This window comes from Cheilinus undulatus, linkage group 2, assembly GCF_018320785.1.
Source record: "Cheilinus undulatus linkage group 2, ASM1832078v1, whole genome shotgun sequence".
Classification (NCBI taxonomy): domain Eukaryota; kingdom Metazoa; phylum Chordata; class Actinopteri; order Labriformes; family Labridae; genus Cheilinus; species Cheilinus undulatus.
Window position 1 is genome coordinate 33,698,004 of NC_054866.1, and position 22,718 is coordinate 33,720,721.

The window sequence follows — 22,718 nt, forward strand, 5'->3', positions numbered from 1 at the left end:
AGTTATAAAAAGTAGTGCTTTTCTTTCCAAGCAGTTACGTAGGCTAAGTAATCAGTGGTATGTATTTTAGCACCACCTTTTTGTATTCAGTAAAAAATACGGTAGACGTAAAGGCGCAATCATATGGCTTTAGTACTGTTTTGTCACAGGCGTATACGCCCTTATTAGATTGACATTAGGATCTTTTTATATGGATGTTGAACAAGGAAACACTTTAGATTTAATCATTTTGAGAAAATTTAAAATATAGATACACATGAAGGCGGCTATTGTTGTGCAATGTTCTCTGGGTGCTGATGTCAAATTGTCGCAATTTTCTACTTCTATCATCTTTTCTTTTGGAGTGCTGTTTTAGTGAAGAACATGAAGACAATGAGAAAGAAGTTACCATCTAGATCGAGGTGGGTAGCCTGAAACTGAAAAGATGTGAGAAGATGCAACCATTTGGCATCAGTGCCCAGAATGCATTGCGCAACAATGGCAGCCTACATAATGATTTTTTTAATAATTATATTTTTGTATTATATTTTTTTAGACAAAGATGAGAGAATGGGGGAGAGACATGCAGGAAAAGAGCCACAGGCCAGGCCTGGACCCATGTCACTTATACAGTGGTGTAGGAGAATGTTAAGAGGTGGGTAAACTCTTAATGTATATACTCTTTAGAAGTGGGTATGCTCTTTATTGTAAAATGGGTGTACTCTGTAGTGACAGAAAAAGTTGGTATACTCCGGCATGTACCCTGCACTACCACTGCACCTGTGTACATGGGGTACAATTTAACCACTAGGCCATCTGCAACCCAGTAAAAAACATTATATATTCTGCCTGCATCCCAACCTGTATTTCTGTCTGACCTAAATAACAAACTCCCTCTAAAAGCCGCATCATTCTGCAGCACAGTTCCTTTCATCTGAAGTCCTCAGAGTGGGCCACTGGATGCTCCAACTGTAGTCTCTTCTTATGTCCATGTTTATTCAGGGTTGGAATTGACAATCTTGGCAAAATATTGCATAATTATTGGGATATAGCTCACTTTGTTAGAATTAATGAGGCTTACTTGTTTCTTAATTAAGCAGAATGTTAAATGTTTTTATAAGTAGGTTTCATACATGAAGCTGCTCCATAGAACAGGCTGATAATTGTTTACATCCTCTAAAACCCAGGGGGAATAAAACTCTCATCTTATTTTATGTTTATTTATATATATATCTTATCTAATTTAATTAATTGCCTGTCAGTATTCTGGCACATCATTATGTCCTATGTGGGTAGATTCTTAAATAAGATCTGCTGAGATTTACCTTCTTATTAACTCCACTTTGAAGCTGCTGTGCAGCTGCATGACTTGGCTATAGGAATTTCACAAGCTTGGCCTGTTTATGTTCTAACATCACACTGGCAAAACAGGCATGTTTTTTTGAGCTGAAAAACTCGACTCTTGTCAGGGTGGTCAGCGATGAGGCCCTTTAAGTCTCAATGCAAGTCATTGTTGATGGTTTTGGACACAAATCATAGATGGATGATTAGAAGAAAATATTTCTCCTTTTATTTACTTCATCTAAAAATACATCATTGGCTCTCACCTCACTAAAGCTGTGCTTTAAGACTTTGTTGGTTCACACAAGTTAGTCCAGATTGGAAGCTGTTGTGTCAAGGACAAGCATGAATGTTCTTGTGCCATGAAGCTGAATAAGAGTTAGAAATGGTGACTCATTAGTGATGGAGCACAATCAACACCAATTTAAATTACACTCACTGATCATTTTATATTAAAAGTTTTATATAATTGTGACACCGCTTTGGAAATGTAAAGATGTAGTCAGAAGTCAAAGGAAACTGGCAAACCCACTACAACTAGAAATTCCAAAAAGTGTTTTAATAAAATATTGTGTAAATGTAATTGGTAGTATAGAAAGATAAAACTGTATTTATATAAATCAATGACCACTTGTTATGCACACCTGCTCAACTGTTCATTTATCTCTTATTAGCCATTCATGTGGCAACAACCAGTGTATGAAGACATGTAGGCATGATGAGGACAATGTGCTAAAGCTCAAATGGCTCAAATTTCTCATTTTTGTGTGTTAGAATTGAATGAATTGTCCCGTCTTCAATTGCCCTTAGGACAAATAATGTTTTTTGAATCGAATTGAATTGACTTAGCTTCTCTTAAAATCAAGTTTAAAAACTAGTATGGTGGTCCGAGGCGACAGACCCATGCCTAAGCAGCGCCACGGAGGAACTTACGCTCCCATTGATTACTATGGTGTTCAACATTTCGAAGTCCGAGAAAAACCGAAGGGGTGTGCGGATCATCACCAAAATCTAATTGATTCTTCCCTGTCACTATCCCAATATTTCCTGAAAGTTTGGAGAAGATCCAACTTTCCGTTCTTAAGTTATCTTGTACACATACAAACAAACAAACAAACAAACAAACAAAGATACGGAACCCTTTACGTAACCCCCTGCCGATTTCATCGGCATGGGTAAAAAAAAAAAAAAAGGAATGCCTTACTGTGGGGGACAGAATTAACTGTATTGTATTCATGCAAGTTGATTCTGGGTTTCTATAATAACATGCTTTTCCTGTCTCTTCGTCATGTCGTGTTATTCCAAATACAGTACAAACTTCAATATTCTTTGTTAGATAAATTTAGGTTGTTGAATATGTTCAGAATTTGGGGCGTGGTTGCTCCTTGAAGAGATGGTGGTGGGTCCTGAGGCTAGATCAGTTGAGAACAACTGATCTAGATGGGCTTTTTCCCTCTTTGGCTTGGCAGACTCAATGGCCACTACCTCCAAAAACAATTTGAAATGTGGACTCATCAGACAGTAGCATAGTTTTACAATTTAGATAAGTCCATCTGCATTGACCTCAGGCCTAGAATGGTCAAGGTCGAATTTTAGGTTATGAAATTATGATACTACTTCAGAAATGCAATGATATAGAAAGTATTCTATTTCTTTAAAATATAGTTAATATTATGAATTTGATGCCGGTAACATGTTCCAAAAAAGTTGGGACGTGTGAAAGAAAAGGCAGGGAAAGGTTAATGCTCAAAAAACATCTGGAACAGTCCACTTGTTAATATGTGACAGCTGATATTACCATGATTGGGTATAAAAGGTCCATCCCTGAAATGCTCAGTCATTTAAAATCAACAATGTTGCGAAGTTCTCCACTTTATGAAAGACTGTGCGGGTAAATAGCCTTATCCAAAGTTCATAATCAAGTTTTTCGATGTGCAATTGCAAAGAATTTAGAGATTTCTCCATTTACAGTCCAAATATTATCAAAGGATTTAGAGAATCTGCAGAAATGGGCAATGCTGAAAACCAACACTGAATGCCCCTGTAATATTCTATGACGTATGATACATGGAATTTAGACTGCTTTGTAAATCAGTTTTACCAATTATCATCTTTGGAAGTCATTATTTCAAAATTGTCTTTTTTTTTCATCAGCAAAAACATATTTTTATGAAACCATATGAAACGTAGTTGGATTTATTTTTCATCTGTCAAAAATACTTTTGCATGAGTAATAAACTTGTGATAAAAAGCTAATCATTTTCAGCTACTTTTGAAACCAATTTTTATTAATTTTTTTTATTTAAAGCACAGTCTGGTTCGGATAATAGCTGATTTATACTGACAAACACTGACTTTTTAATCATAATCATAAACCTCATCAGCCACAGTCTAGCTTCCTAAATTGCATTCAAAAACAAATAAATAGGATATTTTTAGTGATAGAATTGGCCTGTGGAACATTTTGTTAAAGGGTCACTGAGAAATAAAAAGATTTATAAATCTAGCTGAACAGCAGTGAACAAAATCATTCACATTCAGAATCCATTGCGAGCGTACAAACACTCTGTTCTATTTTAGAAACTCATTTGATTTACAAATCGTCTGACTGCATGCTGTCCCTGTGGCAAACTGGCTTTCTTCTCACCTCCCCGGTGGGCGAATGACTTTCCCACCACACTCTGAACAGCAAAGTCACTCCTTATGTATCATCCACACATGAACAGAATAGAGACACTGCTTTCTCTAATTCCCTTCAGTACATCCTTATCTACCATCGGTCTATTGTCCTCTTGCCTTTATTTCTTCAGCCCAGGGTCATACTGTAGGTCCATATTAGCACTCTTGTTCTGTTCCTGAAATTGTCCTTGTCTAAAAATTACAAAAAATATTCAAGAGGAGAAATGATAGATGATATAGTAGCAGCTTTATGAAAGATGCATTGGTGCTGAACTTGCCAAACTGTTATCAGTAGCTACTTCTGCCTCCTGTCTGTCCAGTCTTCATGTCACTAATTCTCTGAAAATAATGTTAAGATAAGCTCATTTTGGCATTACAACACTTTAACTGGCTTCGACACCTTTTGAAATCTTAAAGTTTTTTTTTTTAGAGAGTGCAGTCTTGAATTTTCAGATTTTGAAGAGACCATATTTGGATGAACCATTTCCGCTCATACATTTTAATTCAAACAGGCTTTTTTTTTCAATCTGGTGGCTGCACTCACAATATAGTGGCAATTTGCTCTTGTCAGTCACCCCCAAAAAATGTAAAAAATGTAAAAAAATGTACAGTCTTGTCATATATAAAGAGGTTTTTACCTTCCCCAGTGCCTGTTTATCCTGTCTTACATGCCAAACCACAGTACGTGCATGTCGCCCTGTACCAAAAATTCTAAATCCATCAAAATAAAAGCCTCAAAAATACTTAGATATTCTAAATAGTAACATTTATGCCTGCCCACAGGCAGAAAATGGGCTCTCCCTAGTTCTCAATCAATAATATCAAGGTGTGCATGTTGCCGTAGTTGTGCCAGTAAGCATTAACCTGACTAACATTGACCTCCTGGGCTTGGCCGAGCTTTTGGTGCTGTTAATATTAAAAAAAAAAGAAAAAGTCTCTTTCATACCACTTTAAGGAGAGGGCTTTGCATCTTAAATAGGTGGCAATAAATAATAAGTAATGATGAGTGTTAAAGTTTAAAATAAACAATTGGTTATCATTGTTTAAATGTAGGATGGACCGGGTCAACGGAAACCTCTGTGGGCCCCTTTATGCAGTTTGGTCCGTTACGTGTGGAAACTAGCAATATAATGCTGGATGCTTAAACATTTTCCTTAGAATAACAACAAATTAAAAAAATAAATAGCTAATAGTGAAGTTATCAGTTACATAAAACCATGTGAGCTGCTTTTTTCATAGAGTGAATTGCTGCCAAGGTGATTTTACTAAAGGTAATTATTAAAGATTATTTTCTTAATTAATTAAGAAGGCTGAGAGCAGTTAGTCATAGTTAAAGGTGCGTGGGAAATTATCCTGTTGGATGACTTCATACTCTGAGCTGCATAAAAACTTCTATTAGGTCAGTTTAATGTTAAGAGTCTTTAAAGGTGGTGTGTTTTATATTTAGCCTGGCAGCATTTAGCAAAGCAACCTTAGTAAAAAATGAAGGTAATATTTGTAAGTAGGCCACTCTAAATTAGTGTGTAATCACCTGACCATATAAAATTGTTTTATCTTCATCCAGTCAGAATAGCATTTTTCCATTCATGGGGAGAGTCCTCTCCCCATGAATGGAAAAATGCCACCATCTTGGATTTTTGCCACCATCTTGGATTTTTGCATCTCACACGTTTCTGCAGTACCACAGAGGTGTCCAAAAAAAACAATAAAACCATTTTATATAATCAGGTAATTAAACACCAATTTGGATAGGCTGACTTATAAATATCATGATAATTTTTTTCCAAGTTTGGTCCACTAAATGCTACAAGGCTAAATATCGCACACTGCACCTTTAAAGCATACAGGTTAAACAGCAGCTCATACAGCTTTTAGAACATTTGACTCTTCAGCAGACAACAAACCTCCACCCAGATGTTCACACAAACATAACCTATATGACCAGTTTATGGTTTATAATGAACTGAACAATGAGAATGAATTCATTTCATACAGATGACCAGTGGATCTGTAGGCTTTACTTTGCACTCAAAACACATTGGAGCTGTTTATATGAGGCCATATCAGACTTTAGTAAACAGACAAAAAGCTATCGGATGTTGTTCATTAACGTAGCCTAAAAAGTGAGAAAATAGTTCTCTTTGATGTGTAATGGTTAGGGCTGGGCAATTGTTTGCAAATTAGATTAAATATGGCCTGCTGCAATTTACAAATCGCGGAAGTTGCAATATTTCTATAACTAGAAATATGTGGAAATACCAGTTTAATAAATCAATTTTCTGCAGTAGCAGAGATTTTATGCACGTTATGCAAACATTCAAGTGTCAGTTTTTTAATAATGGTTTACAAAAATCCTGTTTTTTGTGTTTTCTTAATCAAAATGAGTGACATATAAATGATAATGCCCTTAAACAAAGCAAATGGCATCACATTTGCAATACGAGCAAAAATAGTTAGCTCATTCTGTCTTAAACTGATGAAGCCTTGCGTTACTTCACAAAAGTCATACCCCATCTGCGATGGTAGATGGTAGCCAGCCTCACCTCCCCCACCCCAGCTGCCTCTTGTATATCTTAAAGCTTGTTGCACCCCCATATTCAGATTTATGCTACTATGAATTAATTGCTTCGGAAATAATTTCATTGTTTTCAATACACTTGGTCTTTTTTATGGAATTATTTATTGCTTGAATTTGTCGAAAAAAAAAACCCAAAACATAGATTAACCCAAGAATAATCACATATGAAATTGCGATCGCAATATTTGGGGAAAAAAACTGCAATTAGATTATTTTGCAAATCGTTCAGCCCTAGCAATGGTAGCACCAGTACTAATTGTCTTGTTTGTGGGTGAGGTGTTGTCAGTGTTGTCACTACCTGGAACTTGTGTGAAAGTGACAATGTTGTTTGGGCTGTGATGGCCATGTGGTAAGGTGAGATAAAGAGCATCTGCATGTTGGCATGGAGGGGGGTGACTCTAGAACGCCGCAGCTTTCTGTTAAACCCTGAGGTGAAACTGAGCAAAACACCAGTGAAGGAAGGTTCCCACCTAAAAAAATCCTGAAGAAGTGCTGGCTTTCATCTATCCATTGGTCAGCAACATTAACTTGTGGGGGCTAATATTAGGGCATAATTAGGATTAGGGATTTCTTGGCTGATTGCTTATCCTTTCAGTAGGGCTCAAGTATCATGTTTGTTGAGAAGGAGAGCTGCAGCCCTACTTACTTCACCTGTGTGAGCAATGGGAGATTTTTGGCCTGTCAGTCTATTGATTTACCTTCTTTTTTTTTTTTTTTTAGATACTCAATAAGTTGTCATTTATCAAGTGTTGGTAATTGGCATAATAATTGACACTGACTAATCCACAGCTCTGCTTTGACCTTAGCTCCTGAGTTTAATTGTTGATATATAATGTATAATTGTATGGTTGCATTATTCTATCTACTTACATTTCAAAGGCTGCATATTACTGCTTGCCATGTGCTGACAGTGCTCATACAGAATTAAAGACAGTGTCAGTTTGTGCTAGGCCAAAGTGCATGCTGCCACGTATAGAGACCTGTTCCACATGATGACAGCAGCTACATTTCTAACAGCGTAATGACAGAGTGCTCAGCCAAAACGCTCTTCAAAAGAGCACTTCACACTACAGCAGCACATGTCAGATGAAACCTTTTGTTTCTTTTGCCAGCCTCTCAAACAATCAACCTAAAAAATGTTTATTCTTTGGTTCTATCTGATGGCTCTGGTGTTTTTGGGACATTCCTTAGATAGCAGCATTTTTTGAAGCTTTTGTCAAAGTTGCAGTAAATGTGGTGTTTGCCTCAAACATTAAGCGACAATGAAGGTTATGAAAAAGAGCTACAATTGTAGGCTAATGTGTGCATTCCATAAATACCATTTTGCTCCTCTGTCTGTGTAAATATATCATTAACTGCTCATATGTCACTGCTTGTTTGGTATGCTGTTGTTGTTCTTGTGTAAGCCTGTGATTTTTATCACCAAACAAAAGACATAATCGATCACCATGCAGATATTCCCTTCCTCAAACCATATGCGAGCACTCTTTTTTTTAGCTGCAGTGAGGTACAGTGCATCAAAAAAAAAAAAAGTCAAGGGAAAGGAGAAGGAAAGGAGAAAATATCCCTCCTCCTCCTCCTTGTGTAAGGATAGGGGAAAGGAGGGAGGAGGAGTGAAGGAAAGAGAGGAGGGGGAGGGTAAACACACCCAGACAGAGCCATGTCTGACATCCACGCTTTTTGAAAAGAAGGAAGGACTGATACAAAGCCTGAGCGACCGAGCAGAAGGCACGGAGGGCAAAAAGAGAGGAGGGAGGGCTGAGGGAATAAATGCAAACAGAACAGCGGAGAGGGGAGAAAAAAAAGGGACGAAAAAGATGCACAAGAGATGCATCAGTTCTCGTCCGTAAGGAACAAAAAACATTGTGTTCGTGAATGGGAGCTGGTGTTTGCAATGAGAAACCAGGCAGACTTCAGTCGCTGGTGTTGCTGAGCACCAATCCTCTCCCTCTCTCTTACTCTCTCACTGTCTGTTTGTCTCTGCCAGCCACGACCTGAGCCCGGGTATGATTTAAGGGAAGGGTTCAGGGATTTGCAGCTTTATGTTTTTAGAAATATGCAGCTGGAGAGGATTTGAACGTGCTGTTATTTGTGATTGAACACAGTGTGGGACGCGGACGCTCCTCGTGTTGCTGCTTTCAGGGCTGTTCCCCTCCCTGCCGCCTCTGGCTGTGTTTGGGCGATGGTCCTCACTGAGAAGCAGAGCATCACCCAGATGCCGGTCTCTGACTGTATGGGAGGATAAGCCCGTGTACAGCAGCATGGGAGCCAAACAGATGAAATGGTAAGAGCTTCTTTTTTTGATCTTTTCAGCATTAATGGCGCAGCTGAGGCTGTTATTATTTTTCTATATTTGGTCTGCATTGCATCAGGAGCAAAAATATACAACACACTTGGCCTAAATTTCAGGAGTCAACAGCTCCTCAGTTGTCTGTTTTAGAAAACATGTTTCTGTGGTAACGTTCATAATCTTTTTCAGCACAACAATGTGACATTGATGCTCTAACTGTGCAGGTATTGTTCAGTGTTTACAGAGCAGAAGGTGTGGGTGTGTCTCAGTATGTGTCTGTGAGAGCTGAGCTGCTATTGCCTAGCAACTACAGTCAAACTTCCATATTAAGCTGGTCCATTTTATAATTCTGACTAAAATTATTAAATTTCCTGTTATCTGAACAGGACATCCTATTATCCTGATATCTGGAAAACAGACAGAAAGACTTTTGTGCTGAAATAGTTCAAAAGCTGCCATCTTTAGCCAGTTATGGTACTGTTTACCAGATGACATAGCTACTGTTAAAGGGCCATAACAACCTGAACTATAATTTTAAATAAAAGTGTTCTAACTTAGGGTTAATGCATAGATTTTGCATGCTTGGTGTTAAGAAGCAGTCATTTACTTAAGCACAAATAGAAACGGAGGTTGGCAGTTAAAATCCTTAAAGATTTTCTGGGGGCCGTTTTGTGCTTCTTTTTTTTTTAAAGATAGGACTGTGGATAGAGTCAGAAACTAGGGATGAGAGAGAGTGAAGTAACATCTGTAGGCCGTAGGCATAGGTTGGACTTGAACCCAGGTTGCCCACATACACTGGATGCTTCCCAGCCGCTAGGCCATCTGCACCCCAACAACACTGATAATTTCTAAACTTAGCACTAAAAGTTAGGAAATTTGTGTTTGGTAGATTATTTTTTGTTGTAACAGTGCTTCTCGGAAATAAATCTTATACCATTGGAAAGCCTGTTTATTTCCCTTTTAAATGGTGCCACATTTGTAAGGAGCATGCATTTGTGGGATGTGTAGCAGAGCTGAGTATGTGGGTTGCACCAATGAAAAATGTGCCAAATCTTCTCTGCCAATGCCAAACAGCTTATTCTGCCATTGACTCTTCTTTGATGGATTGGATGATTGAAGTCTGAAGAAAGACATATTGACAATTTAACAATTTATTCATTTAACAAACAGGAGCCTCAGTATTGTGTTGAGGAACCATGCACAGCTACAACATTGTTGCAAAGTCAGTCAATGTGGTTGTGTTGGTAACTCTGGTATGAGCAGCACATCCAAGCTGATCCCAAAAGTGTTCATTGGGGTTCGAGGTCAGGACTACTAGCAGGACATTCCATCCTCTCCCTTCCCAAATTATGGAGGTAGTCTCTGATAAACCCCGCTCTGTGGGGGCGAGCATTGTCATTTTGTAGGATAGAGTTCGGTCTCAGACTGTAGAGGTATGGGATTGCCACTGGTTGCAGAATCTCATCTCGATATCTCTCTGCATTGAGATTGCAATAACAATTGATAGCCTTGTTTTTCCAGTGAGGGAGATGCCGCCCCACATCATCACACTGCCAGACCAGACTACGTGTCTAAATCCAAACAAGCGCAGAGAGCAACACTGAAAGCTTTCTGTGGCAGAAAAAATGTTTTCTCTCCACTCCCAGTCTGTTTTGGCATGGCTTTCCGATTATGGCGATGGGCTTGTCCTGTTCAGTCCGGCGTTAGCTTTTAGCTGGGATGTCGCAGTAGGACCGCTGCCGTTTACTCCAGCCTAGGCGCTGTTCTTGTTGAAATCAGGGCACAGAACCACACTGACAGCTTGTCTTGTGCAGAGGAGCTGAGTCGATGTGTGTCTGTGTTCAACCAATCAGATGCAGTAGAACAAAAACAGGAGGAGAGGGGGATGACGCTGCTCAGAGTTCATCTCCACACACACAGAACGAGTCAGACAGAGAGAGACTGGGCAACATGTAGCTTTTTACATATCAGTAACCACTTAAGCTGTGTTTCCATCAGGGGGTCCGGTTTGATTCAGTTCAGTTTGGAATGGTTTGGTACGCTAAACCCCAAAATAGTATGCGTTTCCATAGACACCCGTGCTCTCACTTGGGTGGGCGGGGCTGTAAAAGCATGCATATAAAGTCACAGACAGCGCAAGTCAGCTGTTCCAGTTGCAGAGTTATAGAAAGGCTGAGTGACAGAAATCAGAAGGGAATAAGCAGTAAACAGCTTTATGTCAGCTGAAAGTGCTTTTAAGAAAACAACTACATCTTAATGATGTTAACCACTGTCAGTAAAGATCCTCAGATGATGGAATATGTGCACAGAGACGGTTTAAGTCGTAACGCTACGTTAATATGTGATTATATCTAGTCTAGAACAGTTTATACGATGAAATATGAAAGTTTAGAGCTGTACTGTGAGAATTCACCGCATCGAAAATAAAGTAAAAGCTGGTGTTAAAATTAAGCTAGATTAAGTCAGAAATAATAAAATAGTCTGCAGCCCGAAGTTTTACGAGCCCATTCAACAACCACAGAGCAATGTTTTCACAGGTTACCTAACGTAAGACGTAGATTAATAACTAGTTACAGATGAGAGTGAACCGTTCAAAGGCTTTGTAGTCACTAAACGTCTGCATTAATTTAGTTTTTCATCTATCCTGGATGGATCAGGCTGATGTGAGCCTTCAGGTTCTGCTTTGTGTACTTAATATCATCCAGATAAATGTCAGGAAACTTAATTTGTGGCCAGATACCAATATCCATAGACTAGGAAACAGTTTGGATCTCCGTCGAGTCCAAATATTTCCCATTTAGGCAGTTATTTGGTCCATTTTTGCCCGCCTCTCACAGCGCAGACTTCTGTGTTTGAAGCCCGGAGGCGAGCAGCTGAGTCACGCGCTGACGTGACATCAGTGCTGCCCCTATTGTTGTGTGTGTAGCTCCACCTTTTTGGTACGGTTAGGTAAGATTGGCACCCCTACGGAAGGGTGCCGAAAAGTAGGATGGTACGAGTTGGTTTTTTGGGACCCTTTCTCTATGGAAACGCCAAAAAAAGTGTGCCGTACCGCACCGAACTGAGCCGGACCGCTCGGGGGAAACGACCATTACTATACCTTGGGCTAAAGATAATGAACTACTAACAATCATAACAAATTCACTCTGCCAGAACACACATTTCAGTCAGGCATTTCAACAGGCATCCCAGATATTTGTGGTCAGCCATATACTAGGTTTTAACCTAGTCTTGTTTAGTCTCTATAAAGCAGAGCAGTTTCCTTGTCATTGTAGGAAATAACCCGAAAATGATACATGTATGAATGTACGTCTACTTAGGGCCTCTGTGGACAGACCTTTACCACATTTTTCCAGGAACACATTTGCAACCTACTGGAAAGAGCTTTGTGACCCACCAGTTGAGAACCAATGTTACAGAATATACGTACTTCTAAATCCCCTCTTCTAGGCTAGCAAAGGAAACAAAAAGTAATCTAAGTACACCAATACATTGCTTGTATTGCATTGCCCTGAACAGGGATATGGAATGACTAACTCATAAAGCATCATCATGCAGTTGTCCGTGGGTACATGATGGTGAAATCTGCTCTTCTGTAGCTGTTAGTTTCACAATAACTCCTACTCCTTGAAGCAGCAGAGTTAAGTGACAGGGACAAAATACTGAAGGCCCATTTTTAGGTGACTAAATATAGCAGATGGTCTTTGTTTATGACACAGGGTGGGGTGGCTTAAAACATGGGGGTTAAATTGATAGTATATCCTCTTCAGGCAACACACCACCACTCAGATTAGTCTGAAGACCAGAGGGCATTTGATTGCAGTTGCTTTTCCTGAAGTTTGTCATAGTTTAGGAAAGTCAGTCCTCTTTGAAGTCCTTTAAAAGGTTGACCCCACAGAGATGATCAGATGGATTTGAGGTGGGATTAGGTGGTTAATCAAGGATAGAGGAAAAATCTTAAAAGGCACCCTACATATGAAGACATACTGACTTTACTAGAATAAAATTAGTGTCATTTATATGTATGTAGTACAATGAAACACAATGGGTTTCTCCATTTTTGAGAAAATTAAAAAAAATAGATTCACATGTAGGCTGCCACTTTTGTGCAATGCATCCTGGGTAGTGATGTCATATTGTTATATTGTTCTTTGTCCTGTAGAGTGTCACCTAGATAAATTTAGACCTGGGTACAGACCTGCAGAAATCTAGTGTGTTTCTTTTTACAACATACAAATGATAGACACAAAAGTTAGTCTGTGAGTAACTTGATTTGTCTTGATAGGTAGGGTTCATTTTTAGACACTGCCTACATTTGCATACATTTGCAGTGTTTATTTGGGCTTTTCTCTAAACTTGCTTTTTATTTATGAAATTTTAGTGTATAGGTTTACCTTTTGCATTTTGATAATGTGCCAAAATTAAAAGATTCTAATAATTTTCAAACATAAAAAGGCTTTTGAGCAGAATTTCATAATTATTGGAAATAAAATGTGATTTTCTCTTTAAGGAGTCATTTTGAACTGGTTTATTTTTTTATCAGTGCATTATTTTTAATAAGATTTATTGCATTTATTTGTAGGACAGCAACCAGTTACGGTTAGAAAAACTGAATGGTGCAAATGCACAGTATTTCCCTTTAAACAGAGTAAAGAAAAAAAGTAAATCATGACAATAAACAGAGATTCCAGTATGAAGTACTTCACCCTGTACAACTTTCCAACACTGCTGATCAAATGCTGTTAATCTGCAGCTCTGAAGATCATCTCCTGCAAATCCCAGCACTAATCTGTGGCTAACCCATATGTTTCCAAATCTATCTGTAGCCTTTGTATTTGTTCTTTTTGTGCAACAGCCTAGAAGCAAGTGACTAAAGTAAATTTGTTAGTTTATTGACCTGATGCACCCTGAGACAATGGCTGAGGATATCTCGTTAATGTCATCATCTGCAATGACAAGATTAGTTGGAGGCTGCTGCTTTGATCCCCTTTGCTGAAAGACTTAAGGATAATCACAACACGCATCTGATAAGACGCTGGGCTGATGTGACCTGGTGCAATTAATCTTCATGACAAGTTAGGAGGACAGGACTGTCTGAAGTTTCTAAAACAATGAATTTGGCCATTTAGGCTGTCTCTACCGAGTTTTTAAATGATGTAATTTGTCCTTTTTCTTGCTTTTTCTATTAGCAATGCCAGTCATCACTGAGTAAACGATAACTTTTGTCATTATCTTACTTTTTCTTCCTCTTAATGATGCTTAAATGTGGGCCGGACGAGTCTGTGAAGGTTGTTGTTTTGGAGTGTGGATGTGTTAGGCAGGAGGTAGTCAGTGACACTGATGTAGGACTGTTTCTTACATTTCTTAAGCTTCATGACTTAGATCAATCCTATGGTTATCTCACTGTCAGGTATCAGAGCTGACTGATGACAATAGCTTTCACCTGATTGCATTTTCAAACAATTTTATTTTTTTTTGTATTTGGCTAAAAAAATAAATCTTAATTCGGATTTAAGTATATAAAAATAACTGTAAGGTTTAACATTTTCTTTTTGCAGTAGAATAGAAGAAGTAAGGTAAGAATGGTAAGATAGCACACTATAGGATACGATTTATGATATGATACAATACATTGATATGCATGCCATCATACAAAACCCTTCAATATGATACTACTGAATATGATTTAAATATGATAAGATGTAATGTGATTCAGTACTGTATGATACATTTCAATAATATAATATACAATATGACACTATAAGATATGATATAATGCAATGTAGTACAATACAGCATGATGCTATTCAATTTGATATGGTGCTTGATACATCATAATATGTAACAATACAATTTGATACTATACAATATGATACTTTAGTATGATAGGGTTCAATATTTTACAATACAGTATTATATGATACAGTGTGACAGTACACTATGTTATGATACTGTATGACGCAAGACAATGAGACTTGATGCAGAACACTGAAATACACTAAAATAATAAAACAAATATGATACAGTACAGTATGATACAGTACAGTATGATGTGGTACAATTAGTTATGAAACAGTGTGATACAACACAGTATGCTACAATACAATAGGATAATATATGGTCTAATATGATACAATACATTACGATTCAATACAGTACAATGCAATACAATAAGATCTGATACAATATGGTATGATACAATTCAAACTCAACCTATCAATAAAACTTAATTTATATAGCACTTTATGTAGAACAAAGTGCTTTACAAACACACAAATAAGTAAAATGAGCCATCCTGCAATCCATACACAACATTGGCAACATATGTCATGAATTAAAGCCTCTGTAAAAACAGGAACCTATGTACCGAGTAGATACTGAAGAAATGTCATCTTGAGATTCATATTGAGGAAACACTGGAAGATTGGTAAAGTGTAAATTAAAGTATCAGATAATGAAAAAAAGATGGATTAGAACCAAATAAAATTAAATAAAAGGTTCTAAGATGAGAATAAAAACACTTACATGTAACTCAGTGAAATATACTAAAATATGAAAATACAAGGATTAACTACTAAAATATAGTTCTGAAATTAAGATTAGATACAATAAGACCTAAAATACTAGAACAGATTAGGATGATGATCTGAAATTAAGTTTTGGTTCTGACTTTGGGGACAGTCAACAGAGCAATTCCTGGAGACCTGAGGGCTCTACTGATACATATGATATGATTTCATATGATAACATACAATACATTACAACCTAATACGATACAATACAATACACTATGTTTTAATAAAATATGATATGAGACAATATGGTATCGCATGGTATTATAGGGATGATAATACCATGATAGGCTGATGATAGGCTATGCAATTCCTGGTCACTAATAATATCTAGTCACAGTGATTCTACAATAATTGAAATACTATGTGAAATCTATTGACACATAATGTTATCTGATTAACTGAAGATCTTAATGCCTCTATTGAGGTAAAATAATAAAGAAATAATGTAATATGCTACAATCTGGAGTCAGCTTCGTCTCTTGTGCTTTCACATTTAACTACTCATGTCTGTGTGACTTTGTCTCACTATTATTGTCTTCTTTTGTCACGAAGGTGTGATGCAGTGAGTCAATCCAACGGGAAAATTTGTTAAGGGATGTTTTTTGTTTTACTTAATATCAAAACTTGGCACCATCTGATAATTGTATCACACAGGTCAGGATGATGCTGCATAGCAAAAATAATATTTTACACCAACCTTAATTGCCTATCTTTCTTATCTCTCCACCAAACACATTTTAATCATCCCGGCAATTACAATATTACATGTCATACTACGTTAAAGTAACCATAATATAACTACAAATCCCAACCACTGTCTATTATACTTAGTTTGAAGTTTAGCATGTTTAACTGCTAAAACAAGAGAGATGTTCAAACATTTTACTTACTATGCCTGTGTGCAGAGTTAATATTTAAAGCCATGAGCATGCTAACAGAGGTATTTAGCTCAACGTTGTGGAGCATTTGTTCGAAAGGTTCAATACTTCCAGGTTCTTGTCTTCCTGAGATCAATATTCTCCCAATGTGGCTTTCTGTGGTTTTATCTTCTTAGCAAAGGATTTATTTTCCTTTGTAAAGTATTCAGTGTATTTTTAGTGGGTCAGTCTGTTGAATTCAGCCACCTACACCATACAGCCTACTCATATTATACTCCTTGAAACCCTACACTCAATCTGAAGGCAAAACCGTTGTTTTAAATGTATTCTTTGCTTTTTCCTATTCTGGCTTTACATATGTAAAGATTCAAACTGCTTCGTTTAACTGTTTTCCTCCTTTTTTCTTCATCAGTCTGATCTGTAATTTAAACCAGGGCTCTTACAACAAAAATCACAATGTCACTAGCATGATCAAGACAGAGCTTATGTGCGCATTTATTTAAGCACTCAGGGGATTATGTGTGCAATTATACCATAAAGAGGCTGCAAAGTAAAAATTGACAGATAATAAGAGTGTTACTGTGTTGTGCTATTTGCTTGCGCTGAGTAATGCTATTAGATAAGCAGAAAATCTCATTAGCTGGCAATCTAAATCTTGCAGCATGTGTATGATAATAACATGTTTAACTGCGCAAACACGATTCCTCGGGGGATTCCCTGGTTTGTAAACATATATTCATCCCACAGTGAAGTCCACAGTCTTTTTTCCATCTTGGCCTGAGGAGCATGGCAATGAGTTTCCCTTCTCTGGAAAAGAGTTTAGATCTGTTTCCACTGACACAGGCATGTTTTCCCAGGCAGCCACAGAGGCAAGAAGTTGGAATCCCCAGTAAAAGAAGCATGAATAATGCCATAGGTTGTAGGTCACAGAGGCTGTAACCCATTTCTCCAAACAGAGCAGTGAGGAAGACAGCTGGCGTGACCTCAGGCTGCTGGAGATGCTCTCAGGAAACACAAAACGAATATTCATTCAAGCTGCAGGAAAAACCAGGGATTCAGAAAATATACCAGAGTTATGTTTAAAAATGATGACCGAAGGGGGAACAAACTATGTAAAGAATTTCCTGTGGGAAACATGACAGACTTGGTCCCGCTGTGCATTTTCTGAAAAGGTTTTCTTTGCTGTTCTGTTTTGTAGTTTCATACAATTTTTAAGTCAGCAGTCTGTGATAAACTCTATTCCTATGGGTGCCACTTGTTTTAAACGGATATGGTTTAAAATATTTAACCCAGATGGGATCATTTCAGATTTTTTATGCTCCTTTGGGAGTTCTTTAAGCGTACATCTCCATTTTATATAGCGAGGTTTATTTATTGCCATTTGTTTGGCAAGAGATGCAAACACATTCACTCGTGCCTGTGCCCGCCATCTGTTTCAGTCTCAGCTCAGCCAGCCCTGCTCACTCCCCCAAAGAGGAGTATGTTATCACCCAGGCCGCTGACACCCCCAAAGAGGAAACACTCCACGATCAGTCTGAGGACCAGGGGGAACCTCAGGATGACAAATGTGAGCTGACGGAGAAGAAATCTGTCACAGGTTGGTTGGCTGCACATCAACTCTAGTAGAGCAAAAAACGGAGAGCCTTCTAAATGAAAACAAACCCTCTCGTGCCTCATCCTTTCAATTCTCTCTCTCTCTTCCTTTCAGAGGAAGTGTCTCTGTGTGGATTGTGCCCCTCCCTGGGGCAGGATGGGCAGGAGGAGGAGAAGTCCTGGGAGGAGCAGCTGGATGCCCACCAGGAGCAGCTGGAAAAGGAGATGCAGGAGGCCAGGAGGATGGTGTTCCGCCTACAGGTAATTCCTGCTGGTTAACCACCCAAAAACAAACTGCAAATGCTGCTATATGAATACATCATTCACTGAGGGCATACAGACCACACAGGCACCAGGGGAATATGAAAGCATAAAAATAACATCCTGATACACTAGTATGAATAGAGTAGAATAGAATAGAATAGACAAAAGTTATTTCCTGTTGACAAGAACGACCGTTCCCCTCTTTTTAGGTGAAAATAAGTGCTGAGAATGACTGGCAGTAGATTATAAAACACTGAAAGCAATTTGTTCTTCAAAAATTAACATAACTTGTTAAATGTTTAATCATAAAATAACAAAGGAGTACAAAAGATGAACTTTATGGCTTTGGAATGAAATTATAGAGAAGAAAAGTAGTGAAAACCAGTGTTACGTACCTCCTGGCTTTAAGTCACAATCACTCTGTGACAACAGAGGCTGTAATTTGTCATCATCTTACCTGATTCTTTACACATTCATTACTGTTAAGGGCTAAGCCCAGATAAATAAAATGACACAATCTACTAGCATTAACATTAAATGCATTAAAGAAATGGGACAGTCTGTAGAAAGAAAGGATTTGTTTTCATGACAGGAGATACAATCTGGGTACACAGCAAAATCATCAGTGTTTTTTCAACTCCCATAGTGCTAAATGTACAACATTTTCTATTTTTTATAACTCTCTCTGGTCCCAAGATAAATTTACATTTTGGAAAGTGTTAGTATTTAACCACAAATATGTGTTAGTATAGTGTTAAATTTTAACACTCACAGTGTTCTTGTTTTAACAGATTTAAGTGTATGTTTAACACAGTAGTGTTATTTTCTTTCACTTGAGATGTAAATTTCAAGTATCTATCATGTGAATTGTAGAAACAGCACAATGCTTTTTTTAATACTTATTAACAATTGCCACCTCACATCCTGCCACCTCAGGAAATGACCAACTCAGGGAATAACTTCACTCATGATGCAGAAGTGTTAAACATAAAAAACAACAATCCTCCAAAATCATGAGAAAAGAAATCCCAGGAGTGAATTTTATAACAAGCAACATATCAACACGTGTAAATTTATAAATACATCTAAAAACATGTAATACTTATCTGAATGTTGTGCTCAAGGGCATGATGGAAGAAGTCTGTCCCCCAGACTTGAAATGGCAGTGGGCGGAGCTTAGATCAGTTGACCCTCTACAGAGCTGAACTAACACAGATGGATCAACGCTGTCGAATTACTCCAACTCTGAAGGCCATTTAACTAAGATTTTAGTTTGAATTACACTTTGAGTGTTGAAGTCATCTCTGAAATGTTTAACACTGAGAATTCAACTCTCCACTTTTTTCTGTGTAAGCTCACTTTCCATCGCCTGTGATTCCTGACACCAACATAGCTACGTGGATAACATAGCTGCGTAGCTTACATGGCTGCTTTGTGAGCTTAGTATTAGCAACATAGCTACATAGTTATGTGATCTATAGGTAAGTTAGCTTTAACAACTTGAGCCTTCGCTAAAGCTTACAAATCTATGTAGATAACATAGATACATAGCTTACATAGCTGCTTGTAGAGCTTAGCTTTAGCAATGAAAGCTATGTAGCTACATTTGCTTCATAGCTATGTTACCTATGTAGCTTACACAGCTATCAGAGCCACTTAAGCTATGCTTGCTGCATTAAAAGGTTTTCATGGAGGACAAGCTTTAAATTACTCTGCTTTATTAAAGAGGTAGTGAACACTTGAACATTTTTTGTCATCTGTACACTGAGGTAATTTACTGAACTATAATAAAACACATCAGTGTTGGTGTTATGGCTAAAATTTGCACCAAACTGATAAAAATCTGGATTTTACGGCTTTCAATTAGCTCAAACGGACATCTGCCTTGAAAAATCTTTTCTGAAAAGGTGGGGCTTATGTGACGAAGAAACCAACCATTGGTAGGTTTCTACGTCACAATCTCTATATAAAAGGTAGAGCGTTACCGCCTCTAACTGACTTTACCATTCAGAGACCACTCCCATCCTGTCCTGCACTGCTTCGGCTCTGAGAGCTCCGGCTGTAGTAACGCCGCTGCTGGAGCACACGACCCGAACAGTGCTCAGGACCACCATGGTCCGCCACCACACTATAGCCTGCCTTACCTTAACTCTTACTAACCCTAAATGGAAGTTTAATCTGAACTCTGTATATTTAGTCTATATAAAGTAAATTTTACTATCTTCTTATTTTAAGCTTTTAAATTCCCATATTTCTTATGTATTACCATTTTTTTATTTGCACCAAGAAAGAGGCTGGGCTGGCATCCTTTTTGCAAAGTATCCGGATAGGTTGCTCTAACCGATGGAATTGAACAGAATAGGTGTGTTATTGATAAGAGAAGATCAGGGAAGAGCATTGCTCCTAGAGCGTCAAGTACAACATATGAAAAAAGGAGCAAATTAAAAGTAAATAGAGAAGAAAAAATGAATAAAATTCCAATGCTGAGACTTTCAAAATCATAATAGGAGCCACTGTTTGACACGATATCCTTAGAATATCAATTAATAGATGAGAGAGTCTTTAAATGACAGCTGTTCTTGTTCATAGCGTTGTTGTACTTTTGCCAGTAGTGTATTGCACATTGCTAATGCACTAGGTTCATCTGATCCGTTGCAGTGAATCAGATGGACAAATATAATCAGATTTATGCATGTAACTAAGATAAAGATAGGTGGATTTCAAATCAAGAAAACATTTCAGTATGACTTAAATTTTTGCAAGATATCTGTTTACCAGCTGATTTGTTTTGCTCTGTTGAAACATTTGGTAAAGAAAGGAAAAGTAACATCCCTTCAGACTACTTGGGATTCATCAGAGTACTTGATGATGATCAGAATGACTCACTAGATCTCTTTTGTCCATATTAATAAGATAATATTTATAATTTATTCAGCAGCTGTCAGGCTGACAATCTACTCTCCATTCTTCCATGGTAGAATCAAAATACAGCTGTCCCAATATTAAAATGGGTATGCAAATGAATCTCTGTGATTGCAATGATTGAGTCAGTGACCAGATGAATGCATGAAGAATATCATCATTTACAAACATGTAAGATATGAACATGCTGCACATTTATTCATCTAGAAATAAACTGTAAATGGAGGTTAAACTTCCTGTGGGCAATATATATTTATAATTATAAAGTATAAAGTGCTCAATCTGTTATGGCATACTTATATTTTACGTAATTTCACCAAACAGTATATAATAATTTAGAGTAATTTATTTTTACTCTGGGACTTCTATGCATTTATTTGGATAGGATTGTGGATAGATTCAGAAGAAAAAGAGAGTGCGAGCAGGGAATGACATGAGACAGCTTCTGTGTATTGGGCCTGCAGACATAACTAGGCTACTGGTGCCCCTAAAGTCATTATTTTTACAGCAATGATAATTATGATTATCATAATTATAATAATGATATGGTGATTGTTATTGGTGTTACTAGAGTCATCCTTTTATGTTGTATTTTATATGTTCCCAGTGCAGCTGCAAATATTTAACATATCATACATATCTCATAAATAGCCATCTAAGGTGCCAGCTCTTAGGCACTCTACATGAAATCAATAATAGTCAATTGACAATGTTTATTCGATCGGGACACAGCTAGAAGCATAACTACAGTCATGGACTGTCTTTCTCAGTTGAATTGGGGATGTAAAAGGTAATGTGTGACTTGATGAAGTGTAAAGTAGGCTATGTTATGAACAGCAACAACAAAACAGAAGCCAAACAACAGATACAGCATCCAGGCGCTGACTGGGATGAGTCCAGAGAGAGGGAGAGCCAGCAAAATGCTGGAGCTGGGGTTTTATTCTCTTGGAGAGCCAAACTCAGGTGCTCTAAATCTGGCAATAACATAAAACAATATACCTGCAAAGCCAAGCCTGATAGTGGGTTAGGCAGAGATGGTCACACATTACCATGTGCTTTGTATCACACCTTGATTCAATGTTTCTGCTCACATGGAAACTTCTGGATTTACTTGTCATCTTTCAGGAAGCCAGATTAAGTGGGAATGTTTTTAATTTTATAGATGTTAGAAGGCGGTTTTGTGGACTGTTTCCAAACCTCTGAATCACTGCTCGCACACTTCACATCTCTTCAATTGTTCAAATGAATAAACAATTGCAATTTTTTTTGTTTTACAAAGTTACTCTAATAGACTGAAATTGATACATTTAGGGGCATCTATGGCTCAGTGGTAGAGTTTGTCTTCCCTCAACCAGAAATGTAAAGCTAACTTAGCTAAAAATAACAGAGCTAAGTAACTATGTTGCTAAAGCTATGCTCATTAAAAGCTACGTGAGCTACGTATGTAGGCTATCTATGTTGAATGAAGCTCAGGCTGCTAAAGCTAACTTAGCTTTAGCCAAAGCTAACAAAGCTTAAGCAAGCTGTCACTCATCTAACTACTTCTAACACTGATCTATACATGATTTAATCCCAGATTAGACCTCTGACTTTTTTCTGTTTTATCAATGACATGTTGC

General features: G+C 37.7%; 1 protein-coding gene across 3 annotated transcripts in view; it reads left to right on the plus strand.

The window, feature by feature from the left end:
• Positions 1–355: 355 nt before the first annotated feature.
• The window catches only part of dixdc1a (DIX domain containing 1a), a 29,459-nt gene continuing 7,096 nt past the window's right edge, over positions 356–22,718 (plus strand). For 2 of the 3 annotated variants that reach the window (XM_041809959.1, XM_041809975.1), the window contains exons 1-4: positions 8,272–8,581; positions 8,683–8,861; positions 17,760–17,917; positions 18,029–18,174. In XM_041809959.1, the coding sequence (XP_041665893.1) occupies positions 8,839–8,861; positions 17,760–17,917; positions 18,029–18,174 (327 nt within the window). In that variant the 5' untranslated portion in view covers positions 8,272–8,581; positions 8,683–8,838. Of the gene's footprint in view, positions 402–535; positions 635–8,271; positions 8,582–8,682; positions 8,862–17,759; positions 17,918–18,028; positions 18,175–22,718 lie in introns of those variants that run through there. The other variant, XM_041809965.1, reaches the window with a different exon arrangement.